We start from the raw sequence: 14,937 nt of genomic DNA, 5'->3' as shown, positions 1-14,937 counted from the left end.
GTACAAAAGATTGCGATCACAGTTGGCTAGAGTACAATAAGTCATATTCATTATTTTTGTGATCAATACTTTGTTGTGTGAATTATAGGGAGGTATCTTACACCAAGTCAGAACATAATCCCAAATCTGTCTTCATTGGCTGGCAGCAGCTTTGATTCCAGGAAGTTCAGGCATGTCTTTTTTTCACATCAGGCTGAAAATATGGAGGATTTAACTTGAGATTTCCTGTTTACAAAGCATGGGTGTCATCATGGAGCTCCATTTCTTGCTTTGTTCAAGTATTGGGAAAAATATGGGGACCCAAAGGATTATTATCAGATGCTGATAATCAATCTTTGTTGGTTTCTCTAAAGCTGGCTTCATCAAGTCTCTCAGAAAGTCCTACTGGTGATATTGAAGTAGAGATCATGGACTCCAACCACTCTGAGAAAACAAACCAAGAAGTTGATAGCAGTGGAGGACATGGAGGACATGACCATGGAGAAGTAAGATGCAGGAAGATGCAGGAAGATGCAGGAAGATTTAAGATTTAAAGGAAGTACAATAACTCAATTAATTTAGTACAATAATTCAATTAATTTAGTATGATTTAAGTAGTGCTGGTGGTGTGTATGCTTAAAACGTTTTGGGGTCCGTGAATCCCATTCACACTTTCTTTGGAACCCATTTAGTTTCTCGATGTAGTGCTGTTTAGAACCCATTTACTGTTTCTAGATTTAATGGTGTTTAGAATAAATTGACTGAAATCAATAGGATTTATTGAAAAATAACTAAATCAAGTTCCATTTATTGCAGTACAATGAATGGGAAACATTATAGGAGTATTTAACCTTATTTTCCTAAAAACCCTTATTGCAGTTCAACTTTGGAGACATCTGTGTGCACCAGGCGATCCACACCATTGAATATTGCTTGGGTTGTATTTCCAATACAGCTTCCTATCTCCGGCTTTGGGCACTTAGCCTGGCTCATGCACGTGAGTTTACAGCTACTGATCCTCTTGACTATGAAAAAGAGTCGGGTTGGGCCATCAGTTAAGATACATCAATATTTGGTATCCACTCAGAACAGTCTTCACCAGTCTTGTGCCCACCGATGGCTGGTATTGTAGTTCCTCAGGTATCATGGACATTGATTATGCTAGATGGACATGATGGAAGCTGGACAACGTCAGGTTACAGAAGATTTCGAATAATCTCTTTTAATCAGGGTTGTAACCTTTTCAACCAAAGATGTTAATTATATTTTTATAATTTTCTGATTCCTTCAAGATAGCAATTAGGTGCTTCTTTTAAGGCTGCAAGCAGATAAATTTGTTGTAACATTACTCTTGAAAACTGCACTTTGATGTTGCACTGATCCAGTGAGCTAGGTTTAATCTAGTTTAGTCACAATGAGAAATAAAACTTGCATCATTCTAATACTAAGTGAATGATGTGAAGGAGCAGTTGCAAGGCACTAAGCAGTGCAAATTAAAACTGGAAAATATTTAGTCCAGTTAAAGTTTGCAGATTAGGACAAAACTGAGTTATCCTGAGCTCTGTTGTGGTTCTACCAATTTTTTTCAAAGATACTTGTGCACTTTGGTTCTTAGCAATTTTTCCCTATGTTCCTAGTTGTAGGAATTCTTTCCTTGTTGATAGTTATCTAACAACTGCTAGTATCTGTGTTTCTAGAGCTTTTCCAGAGTATTGTAATCTTTTATTAGAATAGGAAAGGGTGGTGGTGCAGGGACATTTACAGGAGGGATCAAAAATCATAAAAAGGTCACTGTGACCATGCCATTCAGCCTGTGATCCGATGGTCATAATTGCTACCTTGTATCTCCCCGTAGACAGTTAGGAGTATCACTTCTGTCAATGTTTTCCAATTATCTGCCATACTTGACATTTAGATCAGGCAGAACAAGACTAAGATGCACTAGAGTGCATAGAACTTAAATTCTGGGTCCTTCTCTGCAGCAATGGAGGGTTTTAAGACTGAAATTAATGCCTTAAGGCCCTCTTTGCATCCACTTCTAAATCAGCCTAATTCTTTTGGGAAGAATGGGGGTTTCATGATCTGAAATGAGTGCCTTAAACCTAAACCTTGACACCTAGTAAAAAGTCTTCCTTGAGCCAACTCTGTTCCCAGGTATGTCCTTGAAGCTTCTTGGAATTCAGCTTATTTTGTGTTTCCTTGTTTTTCAGAGCTCTCAGAGGTTCTTTGGACTTTGCTGTTTTCACAAGGCTTTAAAATGACTGGCTGGATAGGACTCATTGGGATTTTTGTCCTCTTTACTGTGTTTGCTGCTCTGACAATAGCAATTCTACTCATCATGGAAGGTCTTTCTGCCTTTCTGCATGCACTCAGGCTTCATTGGTAAGTAGATTGTATAAGAACTCTAAGGCACAGATGTTTCCTTCTGAATCAGCCAACCTCTCCCCCCCAAAACCATAGTAACAGGAAGGTGTGCACATTTCCTGCGATGTTTGCATTGCATGGCTCAAAGAATAGTTGAAATATGCATATAAATATGCATGATATTATGGGTAATTGGTTGTGAAATATTGATAGGGCTCTAGACCAGAACCATGTTGAGTGAATATGATGGGAGTTATAGTTTCACATATCTGGTAGATGCAAAGTTGGGGGAAAAACTAGCCTGAAACAATCCCACAACAATAAGGTCATTCAAGGTCCCTTTCTTCAGTGGCCCCACTAGCAATGGAGAAGTTGGAAATTGTAGCCTTTTTAATTTCTTCTGGCACTTCAAAGTTTTGTTCCATTGAAAGATATCTTACCTTAATCTATTTGTATTGTACTCTTTCTCCTTTTTTGGGCCAACTGCTTTTTTATTTTTCAGAGAAAAATGGGGTAAAAACAATAAAAGTAAAGAAATCATTTCATCTTTTTCCTATCAGGGTGGAATTCCAGAACAAATTCTATTCTGGTTCTGGCTGTTCCTTTGCACCATTCTCTTTCAAGACCATAATAGAAAGAAACGAAGAATGACTCCTATTAATGATGCTGAAATCTGAAACTTCTGAGGTTTCTGCTATTCTTTTTCTTGGTGAGCATTTCCTTGAGAATTAAGAGCCAGGAGGGATACAGAACTTCCACACTAGGACTTTAGACACCAAACATGTTGTCAGCATAATAAAAGCTCTGCCTATTCTCCAGATGTGTTAGGACTGTGACTCTTCTACTGCTTAGGAATTCTGAAAAATTTGCTTCTAGCACTTCTGGAATGTACTAGGTTGGAAAAAGGCTGCTTTCTCTTTGCAATCCATTTAGAAAAATAACCCCATCAAACAATTAGAGCAGTCTTTCTCAACCTTAGCAACTTTAAGAACGTGTGGACTTCCACTTGCAGAATTCCCCAACCAGGAGTTGGGAGTTGAAGTTCACATCTCTTAAAGTTGCTAAGGTGGAGAAACACTGACTCAGAGGTGTGTGTAAAATCCAACCATTTTGTCAAAATAATGAAGTAAGAATTGTGAAAGTTGATGGAAACTTCATCTCTCCCATTCATGTAAACCACACCTTTTCTTTCACTATTATGTTTTGGATGCAAATGAATTCACTGCAACTGTTTCTGAACTAGAAATACCATTTGACTCTGCTGGTGTACACTACCATATGATTAGGTATTCTTTCTTTTTTAAAAAAAAATAGGAAAATTAAAAAACAAAACATATCAAGTCTCGATTCACATAACAATTGTCAGACATTCCTCACTTAATGAACCATAATTCTGAAATTATTGATCTGTCTAATGAAATCTGAATGGTAAATAAGGCATGAACCAGGATTTTATTATCATCATAGGAATGAAATTCCAACGTTAACTTACCACTATTAGAACTGCCAAATCTGCTCTTGATTTATATTTTACTTGTTGGTAAAGTTTGTTGAAACAGTCTCACAATTGTGATTGTACTATCACATATTCAAACAGCATGCTGAAACTCAAACATGAATATAAAACCAAGGACAAAAACTGCCTATTTGCTTCTCTCTCTCCAATATTACATTATGTAAAATTTAAATTCACAACCTAGTGTAAAAGATAAAATGTGTGGTTTTCCTATTTCCTCCACTCAAGTGCTTGTTCTTGGATTTAGTCACAAAACAAAAATAAATTTTTACAATCATCCTGGTCTCTCTGTCTCTCTCTCTCTCTCTCTCTGTCTCTGTCTCTCTCTCTCTCTCTCTCTCTCTCTCTCTCTCTCTCTCTCTCTCTCTCTCACTCACACACACACACACACACACACACACACACACACACACACCACGTGAAGAGCTTCTGAGAAAAGATTTCATTTACCTTAAGGCATGATTGGATGACAAAGTACTTTTTAAAATTAATCTTTTCCAGGGGTGGAGTTGTATTGGCACCTCATACAAACAAGACAAGAAATGACTGGCAAGTGTTTAGTATATAAACAGGTTTGGCTGTTAGAATCCTTTATTATCTTAATTGCTCCATAATTTATCATTAACTGGCTAAACATATTAATCGGTGATCTGATTTGAGAGAAATAAGCAAGAACTGTTAGATAAGGAAAGATAAGATAAGGAGTGTGCCTTAAGTCCTGGGAAACAAAATAGTATTCAGAAGAAACTCTGGCAGGTTCCTCTCTGAGTCACTGGAGAATAAGAAGGGGAGGTAAAGCACAACTAAGCACAATTAGGCCTGTAAGAATCTGTTATCGGAGCCTATGTCAATAAAGTAAAATCCTAGTCTTCCCATGGAGTCAGTTTCCTATTCTGGTCTAGTCCAAGCAGCTAACCATCAGAAACAAGCTGAGATTGTTAGTCATTACATCTTGAGATCATATTCTGCACATTGAAGCCCCGGGTTGTGCATGGTTTAAAAAAATGAGTCAAAAGAAGTTTTTTTTAAAAATATATATATATATATATATGGTGACACAATCTGTATTATTCAATAAATAAGTGAAAAAGATGCTGATGCTTTAAGAATCCCATTTCTCAGAACCCTCCTACAGCAACTGGGATTGGAAATTACCAAGAAAGGGACATGCATACCTATGCATACCACTTGCTCTCTTGACCCCACATATTTTGAACTATATGAATTTGCCAGTGGGGATTGACTGTTGGATCCAAGAAATGATAAATGAATTTTTGCCAGAATTTGGATTTGCCAGAGTGGTCCTGATCTAAAGGAACCAATAGTCCATCTGCTCCTGAAGAAACCCTCTCTGGGCCCTGTTATAAATATTCCCTTTGGAGACAAAGTGCTTAAGAGGATGGTTTCTGTGCAGCTTCACACATTCCTGGGGTTCATTAATTATCTCAATCTTTTTCATTAAGATTCAAGTCTGATTTGGAGGCAGAATAAGTCATGGTTACTCTACTCCAGAGGTCTCCAAATTTTAAGACTTGTGGACTTCAATTCCCAGAATTCCTCAGTCAGTCATGGAAGTCCACAAGTCTTAAAAGTTGCCAGGTTTGGAGACCTCTGCCCTAGTAGATAATGTTCAACAAGAAGAAAAGGAATGCACTTTCTAAAAAGCCTTTGATACAGTTAACCATATTATTACCTTTCGATTGTCTGGAAATTGGGCACATTGGGTTAGACACTGTGTTAGAATGGTTCTACTTCCTTCTTTTGGAGACAGTCTTCTATGACTTTGCCTCTATATCCTAACAACTTTGGAATACCATGAATCTTTATCACTAGTGCTATTTAACATCTATGTGATATTGTTGCAGGAGATGATGGGGGATTTGGGAGTCTGGTGTTACCAGTATCCAGAAGTTACTCACCTCTACATCCTAACATCTAAATCAGGAAAAGCTATATATACTCTGAACTAGTGTCAGGATAGTGTGATAAATGGATGAATGAAGGCCAATAAACTGAGATTAAATCCTACCATGATGGAGAATAGCTGGTTTCTGGAATTCAGAAACAGGAAATTTCTGATACATTGTAGAGGGCATGAAGAACAGTCTTGAAGGATAGTGAGAAGATCTGTTATGAAAGGCTTGATCTGATAAGTGTGACTTAAGTCCATTCCAAGAAACAAACTTTAGAAAATGTCTCAGATAGGTTCCTCAATTCACACAAAATAAGGAAGAGGGAAACATATTCTGACTTGCAGCATATTGTTCTTATAGCTGTTCTCATAAAAATAGTTTTAGAACTATATGGTATTGGTTTCTTAGTGTGATCTACCTTATAGGGCTGACCTAAAAGGAGTTGCACTTATTTATAATGCACAGTAGTAATTTGAAGTGTTTTAAATAATACTTGCCATTGGAAGTCTGGATAGCTGCCATGACTATGCTTGTCAATTGCCAACTTTGGTTGATATACCAACTGCATTCTTTCCTGGATGTTATCATAGCTATAGTTGTTCATTTGCTGGTAGCTTCACATTTAGGTTAATGTACTCTCCATGGGGTTCCTCTTTGAGCCAGTACCAGAAGCTGCCACTGTGAAGAATGTAGGTGCCAAATTACTGAGCAGGGCACCTGGTCATGCACATGTTGAACCCCTTTTTCTTTTAAAGTTACAGCTCAGATACCAAGCTGAGTTCAAAATTTAGTTTATGCCTTACAAAGAACTAAGCAACTTTGGATCAGGATGCCTCTCAGAGCATCTTCACCATTAAAATTGGGTAAGACGCTGAGCTCATGAGTGCCTTGCTAAATATACCAAGGCCCATCTAACATCATCTTAAGCAGTCTTTTTCCTGAACCATTATCATGGAATTCACACCCATTTATGCAAATTTCCACTGGAGATAATGAGGTTATTGCCAAGTAACAATCACTAGTTGGACAGATGGTATCCACAACAGAATGTAGCTGGAAATTTGAGATGCCAGGGAAACCTTCTTTTTCAATGGAAGACAGGATACTTAAGTACAATCCTAAGCTATCTTGTAACTAAGATATTCCAGAAATATCATTACAAGTTATTTCTTTTGGGGAAACAAGTATGCAACAGTATTTTCTTTTCCATTAGATTGGAAGGGGAATACTTGAAACAACCCAGAAATGAACCCAACACAAACATACTGTAAAATGCCTGCAAAGGACTGATGCCTTGCTTCATGCATGAAGATGGACATCTATTTTCAGCACTTTGACAATGCCTGATTGATTTCACTCAGAGTGAGAGTGATGAACCCTCTACCTGCATCTTGATCTATTACTCCGTCACTGGAAGCCTTCAAAAAGAGACTGGACAACCATTTGTCTGAAATGATATAGGATCTTCTGCTTGAACAGGGGGTTGGACTAGAAGACCTCCGAGGTCCTTTCCAACTCTAATATTTTATGTTCTATGTTCCTAATGTTTGATTAGGATTACCTGGACAAGGAATTGCACCAACCACGTATTGACCATTTGTAAACTGGTTGTGAGAGTTCTCCTTTCAATGAAAAATATAACATCACGTCCAATCATTATGCTTCTTTGAAGAGTCTCCATCAGCCTCAATCAACTCTGAACTTTATGAGACAAACATAAGACTCTCAAAACAGAAGACAAGCATTCTTAATGTAATTCTAGTTTTGTATGTGATTTCACTGTTTTCAGAGGATTTCAAATGTAGCTGCTCAAGATTTTCTCCCTACCCCCATTTTCTGGGCATTATGGGATATTATTGCAATGGCTTCTTTCCAAATGATCAGAGTTTAAGTGGAAAGAAGATTATCTGAAACTGAATATGTTTGTTTACTTCTGAATGTTCTGAAAGAAAGGATTTATCCTTTGTCCTTTGAAATACAGTGTACAGGTTGTATTTGGATTGCCAGGTTTTCTTTCCTGTACAGCTAAATATACATGAAGCCATTTTAGTTCTTACCCCATTGATCAATAGAACAGGGCTTTTCAACCTTTTCACCCACTGTACCACTTTTAGGATATGGCAATATCCGAGTATCACCAGTCACCTAGCAAGGTGTCAAAAACTTGATGACCCCCCCCAAAAAGGAAAAAAGTGATAAAGTACAGGTAGTCCTTGACTTACAACAGTTGCTTAGTGACTGTTCGAAGTTACAATGACACTGAAAAAAGCCCTCCCCCCCAAGGCACAGTTGAGCAAGACGCCTGCCCGCCCAGTCGTGCTCTTCCTCCTGTCTGAGGTTTTCATTACTGTGAGGCATTTCTGTTGAGGATTGGCAGCGGGGGTGGGGTGGGGGGTGTTTGGTTTTTATTCCCCCCATCTGCTGGTGGTTGCAGCAGGTCTTGGTCACTTCACATGACCATGGGGCATTGTGACCATCATAAATATGAATCAGTTGCCAAGCACTGAATGTAAATCACAAGACCCTGCAGATGCTGCAACATTCCAGCTGATCAGTGCTTCTTCTGTGCTCAGCAGAAGCATCAGGATCAGTGCTGCTTTCCAGCTGATTGGTGCTTCTTCAGGGCTCAGCAGAAGCACCAGGATCAGCGCCGAGCTTCAGCTGGAGACTGGCACTGATCCTGGCACTTCCACTGAGCCCTGACAGCCCTGAAGAAGTGCCGATCAGCTGGAGCCTGGCACTGATCCTGGTGCTTCCACTGAGCCTTGATAGCCCTGTAGCTCCAGCCATCTTTCGCTCAGGCTTGTGTGGTGCTGCCACCGGTTCTGCTCATTCCCCTCCCTCGCTATTTTTCTAGGATGGTTGCCTGCCAGGTGCCAATGTACCACAGGTGGTACCTTACCACTGGTTGAAAAGCCCTGCAATAAAATACACTCCTAAATCTCTTGTTCTAAATTTAAATCTCTAGCCAGAACTGACCAGAGCTGTTTTATCATCTGATAGAAAGGAAAAGATGGCATCAGAAATCAGCTGATTTATCAGGTGACTTTTCAGCACTGATGGGACATTTGGATGGCAGCAGGCTAACTAAGGATGCTCTGAGCCCACAGCATGGCATGATCTCTGCAAGTGAAATGTTTAGCAATAGAAAAAAAGGAAGGATGTAAAATCTTTTGGCTGCGAAGATCAGGAGTGCATATTGAGAATAATAGGTAAACAGATAACAGATAAAATCTAAGTACAGACTCAAGAGGAAAAGCAGAAACCATTGCCAGGCCCAAATCTGCTTCTTGAGGTGGCCACTTCATTTTAAAATTCATGCAATTTATTTAATTATACACCACTCTGAATTATATTTTGTGAGATGGGCCACCATATAAAGATGATAAATAATAAAATAAAATGTCTGTGAAAAGGCCAGACAGAGTCTCAGTATCATTAAACTTGTTATTCTCAATATGCACTCCCGATCTTGACAGCCCAAAGACTTTACATCCGTACTTTTTTTTTCTATTGCTAAATATTCACTTTCATCTATCATTCCATTCTCTGGTCTTCCTGTATTTTCAAAAAGAATTGCTCCTCTTACCTGCTGCCCTGTTCAATTAAATATATAGGTTTGTCCAACCTATCAATGGAGTTGAAAATGTATTAAAATTGTGCTATATATTTAAATTTGCTCTTCTGTATTGGTAGACTCCTAACCTTATTTATCCTTCAGTGTTTGCAGTTTTCCAAATTTGGCGATGTCCTTCATACATGCATACAGTAAATATTACACCTTTATGAAGCCTCTGAAAGAGCATGTTGTGAAGTGCGGCAATATTCTTGAAGAACTGTGGCAGACACATCCCCTCTGGAAGGCTTGCACAGATGCTTCAAGGGCTTTCCTAGGACATCTGTATAAATGTGTACTTGCACAACTGCTTTGCTTCCTGGATTGTCTCACTGGAATTTTTTGCATGCAGGGCAGGCACAGAAATTTGAGGAAGCAGCAGTGCAAAGTTTCTGAGAATGTACTGAGCTCAATTCTTGGGAAATTGTAAACAATATGCAGGGACCCTTGGAGAAGGCCTCCAGAACAGGAGAACAGCAAGTACAGAGATAGCATGCATTAAACCCAACGGGCCAAGAAAGTATAACAAAGAAAGAATAAAAGGGAAAGAAAGAAAAACATGAGGAGAATTGTAAGATCCTATTAATATGTCTTATCTCATTAAAGTATATATCTAGTCATCCTGTGGAGTCAGCTTTCTGTTTTATCTACCCAGGAGGGCTTGACAGAAAAAGCATGTTTTGGAAAATAAGTACAGAAACACAATCTAACATTAGGTCATCTTTAAGGAAATGTTGCAACAATTCCAGGTTAACTGATCAGTAAAACCAAGGATCTGAGAATAAATATACTTTCACAAAAATAAGAAATGGAGAGAAACCCAAATAGGCAGATTCATCCATGTTGCTTTCCAACTAGTTCCCTTCTTAGAACATTGGTTGAATTCAGACTAATAACATACAGCACAAGATATTTTTTTTGAGCAACGCATTTGCACTGTTGCAATTTGACCCTGCTTCCTTCTCTGGCTTATTTTAATCAATCACTGAAATAACAGAGCCAACCTTTTGTGAGAATGCAAGGGCAGCAGTGATACATGGGATTGAAATAGCAATCCCATGTCTTGCTTTAAAAAAAAGTAAACCAACAGCAAAAGAGCATACAATTGCACACTTGTTAGGAAATTCCTGGTTTGGCCACCTGCTCTCTAAGTGGAGGAAAATAATTACTGGGAAGATCTTAAACCTGAAATCTGAAGAGGCAAAGATGTTAAAATGGGAACTGTACACCTTCAGCCATGAAGGAAGGAGGTAAAACCAGGTATATTGCATGATTATAGCAAGCACAGTAGAGCTACATATTTGAAAAGACAAGGACAGAACAAGACTTAACTGTTTGAGGAAAGGTAAGAAAAATATTCACTGTAGAGGTATGAAACAAGTTAGTTCCCTAATTTTTTTTCATTATAAGAACTTAATTTACTTAACTGCATTTAGTAATGAATTTTATGGTATTAGTGCAATGTCAAGCTGATGTTCTCCAGATGTGATATAATGTCAGATTGTGAAAAAGAATTAGTCTGAAATACAAATCAGCCACAGATCTTACTGAATACTCTGGGGTTTCATCTAATCTACCTACAAGGATGGCTGTGAAGTTCAAGTTGGATGGTGTAATAAATAAAAATGTAATAAATAAAGTTGTAAATGTATAAACATGTTTCTGCAACTAATTCCTGTTGAACCTAAGTGTTCTTCTGTATTAAGATACAGGATCACACTGCATGATAATTCTGGCCACTAAGGAATTCATACATTTGCTAAGTATTGCAATATTCCCTCATACTGTTGTTATAATTATCCATTCCTTCAGTAATCATAATTATTTTGCTATTATCACTCATTATCAAACTATTGCCATCTGAAATTAGGACTAGTCATTTTATAGAATTTACAGTTTATTTTTTACAAAGCCAGGGGGGGAGGCATATACTTAGATTTAAAACTGGATTGAATGAAATAAGCATAATTTACAAAGCAATGTCCAATTTAAACAGAGCTAAGTATTGATCAGCTGGTTCTGTTCTTCAACCGAGGAGTAGTAGCCGACAGCCCTTAAAGGGATTTTTTTTATATAAGAGATGGGGGGACATTTAGGATCTGGATTTTGATTTTAGGGGTCTTTTTTTTTAAAGAATTTTTTTTCCAACAGTAGCAGATGAAAAATAATGAGTAGGTGACCAGGAGAAATTTAAGTGCAAAATAATCTCAGGAACCATATTGTTCTTAATTTACCATTATCCAAGCCCACAACTTTAAGAAGATTCCTTTATGTTTTCTATGTAGTTTTCAGCTGAATTAAGAGTTTTCTACATACAAAATCACCAAGGAAATGAATGCAAATAGAAAGATGTCAGTCGAGCAGCAACAAGGAACAAATGCTGTGACTGTTGAGGAAATGGGAACTCAGGAACAGGAGCCAAAGAAAGGTAATCTAGTAGTTTGGTGTTTATCTTCTCTCTCACTTGTGAGTTCTTGACTAAAATTCTCTCAAAGTCTTAATGATTTCTTACAGAATTGTAACTTTACAGATTTAGGCATACTTTAATATTATACATATGGAGCAGTTTTGGGATGTGGGTGCATAATGTATTCCTGACACTTATGGACAAAATGTGACTTATTCAGACTTATAACATCTTGTTGGTGGATGGTCTTTTGTCCTTTCATAATTGTTTATTTGAAATCATCTTCTGTTTCAATCATACCTACATAAGATTCTTCTTTTGTCCATTATAAATCCAATTTAATCATAAATAGTTATCGGAAGGAAGACAACAGGCCTTGCAAATGCTCCTTGATAGCTTTTGGAGTGCTGATGGAAATAAGGTAGAATATTTAATTGTAGATTTGTGGATTGTAGTGAAATTAATTGCTTTTATATGTGCATATCAGTGCACATTTCAGGTAAATCTGTATTCCTCCCCTGCTGTGTTTTTATGTTTTCTATGTTTAAGAATAATAAATAAATGTTAATTTATTCTATTTATTATATCTATTAATATTCTGTTTAATATTCTAGAGCAAAAGACCTTTACAGTGGAAGAAGCTGTGGAAACAATCGGTTTTGGAAGATTTCACATTGCACTCTTTATGATCATGGGTAGCACTGGTGTAAGTTTTTATTAATATTGTACTGAAATTTATCATCATTTCCTAAAACTTTTCCCCTTTGCAGAAGTGGCCTCAGTTTTATTGATTGTCGAGAAGCATTTGAATTTCTTTCAGATTCCATGGTATTTTTTTAGCTCAGTCTGTTGTTCTATAATATCAGAAAATTTGTTGCTCTTTTCTTTTATTACAGTCTTTCCCACTTCATTTGTTGCCCACAATTCTGGATCAGGAAAAGTTATGTAGATAGAGTCTCTGAGATTTAGTGGAAATCTAAAAACCTTGCAGGGGATGGGCAGGCTGGAGAGATTCATACAGCCCTCCACACTTTTGAAAATTACATGCAATTTCTTTTCCATCACATGGTGTGAAGATGATTGAAAGATCTCAAGTTGCTTTTTCCTTCAAAAGGCAACTGGACTGTTTTTTCCTTGAGGAAGAGGAAAGGGAAGAGGAAGAGGAAGAGGAGGAGGAGGAAGAAGAAGAAGAAGAAGAAGAAGAAGAAGAAGAAGAAGAAGAAGAAGAAGAAGAAGAAGAAGAAGAAGAAGAAGAAGAAGAAGAAGAAGAAGAAGAAGAAGAAGAAGAAGAAGAAGAAGAAGAAGAAGAAGAAGAAGAAGAAGAAGAAGACAACATTTTGCTTCTCATTCAAGAAGCTTCAGCAGTTCTGAAGGCGGGAATGGGGGATGAGAAGCAAAACATTTTCTTCTTCTTCCTCCTCAAGAAGAAAACAGTTCAGTTGCCTTTTGAAGAAAAAAAGCAACTTTGAGACAACTATGACCTGGATGACTGAGAATCTCCACAGACACGACTGAAAGATGCAGAACATTTCAGCATAACAATATGTTTTGATGAAATTTATTGTATTAACACTTCCAAGCACATCGCCTGTTTTCCTCTGTCTTGTTAACACTTCCTTTAGGGATATTCTGGGACATTCTGAACTATGAGTCAGAAAGTTCTTTGCAGAAAGCACTCAATTTTCACCCTTTCGCATCTCCTCTGCTCTCTCAAATCTGGGCTGCTGCCCAGTTTCACTAAATGCTAACCAATGTTCAGGCAGTATTCTAATGTATAACAATGTGGTTCTGACTTCTCCAGCAAGGAAGTATGGGATCCATTAGGCAGCTGTGACAAGCAAGATGAAGGGCAGGGATTGAAGATAGAGACCTGGCCAAAGACTGGAGTATCTATTTACTTTAAATGTGTTTAATCTCTAGGGTCACTAGTACCCTCTGAGTTTTGAACTGTAGGAAAACTAAGAGCTGCAGACCAGGGTTTTTCAACCTTTTCACCGATTGTACCACTTTTAGGATATGGCAATATCCGAGTACCACCAGTCGCCTAACAAGACCAAAAAAAAAGGGGGGGTGAAGTGATAAAGTACAGGTAGTCCTCTATTTACAACAGTTCGCTTAGTGACTTACAATGGCACTGAAAATAGTGCCCCCCAAGCCATAGCCGAGCAAGACACCTGCCTGCCCACCCGGCAGCGCTCTTCCTCCTGTCCGAGGTTTCCATTGTTGTGAGCATTTCTGTTGAGGATTGGCAGCGGGGGTGGGATGGGGGGGTGTATGGTTTTTATTCCCCCCGTCTGCTGGGTGGTTGCAGCAGGTTTTGGTCACTTCACATGACCCTGGGACACTGTGACCATCATAAATATGAATCAGTTGCCAAGCATCTGAATGTAAATCATAAGACCCTGGAGATGCTGCAACATTCCAGCTGATCGGTGCTTCTTCTGGGCTCAGCAGAAGCACCAGGATCAGCACCGAGCTCTAGCTAGAGCCTGGTGTTGATCCTGGCGCTTCCACTGAGCTCTGACAGCCGTGCAGCTCCAGCCATCTCTCGCTCAGGCTTGTGCGGTGCTGACACCAGTTCAGCTCATTCCCTTACCCTGCTACCACTTTTCTAGGATGGTCACATACCACCTGCCAGGTGCCAATGTACCATAGGTGGTACCCATACCATTAGTTGAAAAGCCCTGCTGTAGACAGCATCATTTCAGAATACTGAAGTAACACAGAGTTTATAATAGTACTATACAGGCATAGGAGACATGGAATGAGAATTGATGATTCCCTCTTTGTGTCTTGGATATGTTGAAAATCATGCATATATATATATTTAATATTATTTCATATGTTCATCCCCAAAGGTGGTAGAAGCTATGGAAATCATGCTGATTGCTGTAGTGGGTCCTGTCATCCGGTGTGAATGGCAGCTTAAAAATTGGCAAGTGGCTTTAGTGACAACAGTGAGTAGAACTTCTATGGTCACATGATCATTGGGCTAACATTGGGGGAGGAGGTACTAGGACCATTATGAGACATTATTCCATTTTTTTCTGTGCTTATAGAATTTTCTTATTCAGATTCCAAAAACCCTTTGACCAGTTATGAATATCTTAGTATAAATGTGTTAGGTCAGCCTTGGCTCCAA

At 38.4% G+C, this 14,937-nt stretch overlaps 2 protein-coding genes across 7 annotated transcripts in view; both read left to right on the top strand.

Annotated features, from left to right (window-relative positions):
- ATP6V0A4 (ATPase H+ transporting V0 subunit a4) overlaps positions 1–7,867 on the top strand; it is a 44,919-nt gene extending 37,052 nt beyond the window's left edge. For 3 of the 4 annotated variants that reach the window (XM_039362309.1, XM_039362288.1, XM_039362301.1), the window contains 4 exons: positions 354–485; positions 859–976; positions 2,190–2,361; positions 2,904–4,138. In XM_039362309.1, the coding sequence (XP_039218243.1) occupies positions 354–485; positions 859–976; positions 2,190–2,361; positions 2,904–2,994 (513 nt within the window). In that variant the 3' untranslated portion in view covers positions 2,995–4,138. Of the gene's footprint in view, positions 1–353; positions 486–858; positions 977–2,189; positions 2,362–2,903; positions 4,139–6,985 lie in introns of those variants that run through there. The other variant, XR_005558998.1, reaches the window with a different exon arrangement.
- Positions 7,868–10,392: 2,525 nt separating this feature from the next.
- SVOPL (SVOP like) overlaps positions 10,393–14,937 on the top strand; it is a 30,145-nt gene continuing 25,600 nt past the window's right edge. Inside the window, exons 1-4 of one of the 3 annotated variants that reach the window (XM_039362275.1) lie at positions 10,393–10,638; positions 11,674–11,816; positions 12,410–12,501; positions 14,654–14,752. In XM_039362275.1, coding sequence (XP_039218209.1) covers positions 11,720–11,816; positions 12,410–12,501; positions 14,654–14,752 — 288 coding nt within the window. In that variant the 5' untranslated portion in view covers positions 10,393–10,638; positions 11,674–11,719. Of the gene's footprint in view, positions 10,734–11,673; positions 11,817–12,409; positions 12,502–14,653; positions 14,753–14,937 lie in introns of all 3 variants that reach the window. The other 2 variants (XM_039362266.1, XM_039362257.1) reach the window with 2 other exon arrangements.

Source organism: Crotalus tigris, unplaced genomic scaffold (genome assembly GCF_016545835.1).
Source record: "Crotalus tigris isolate CLP2741 ecotype Arizona unplaced genomic scaffold, ASM1654583v1 scf7180000017588.1960692, whole genome shotgun sequence".
Lineage (NCBI taxonomy): Eukaryota > Metazoa > Chordata > Lepidosauria > Squamata > Viperidae > Crotalus > Crotalus tigris.
Note: the sequence above shows the minus strand (reverse complement) of the source record. Positions and strands in the feature narration are given on the sequence as shown.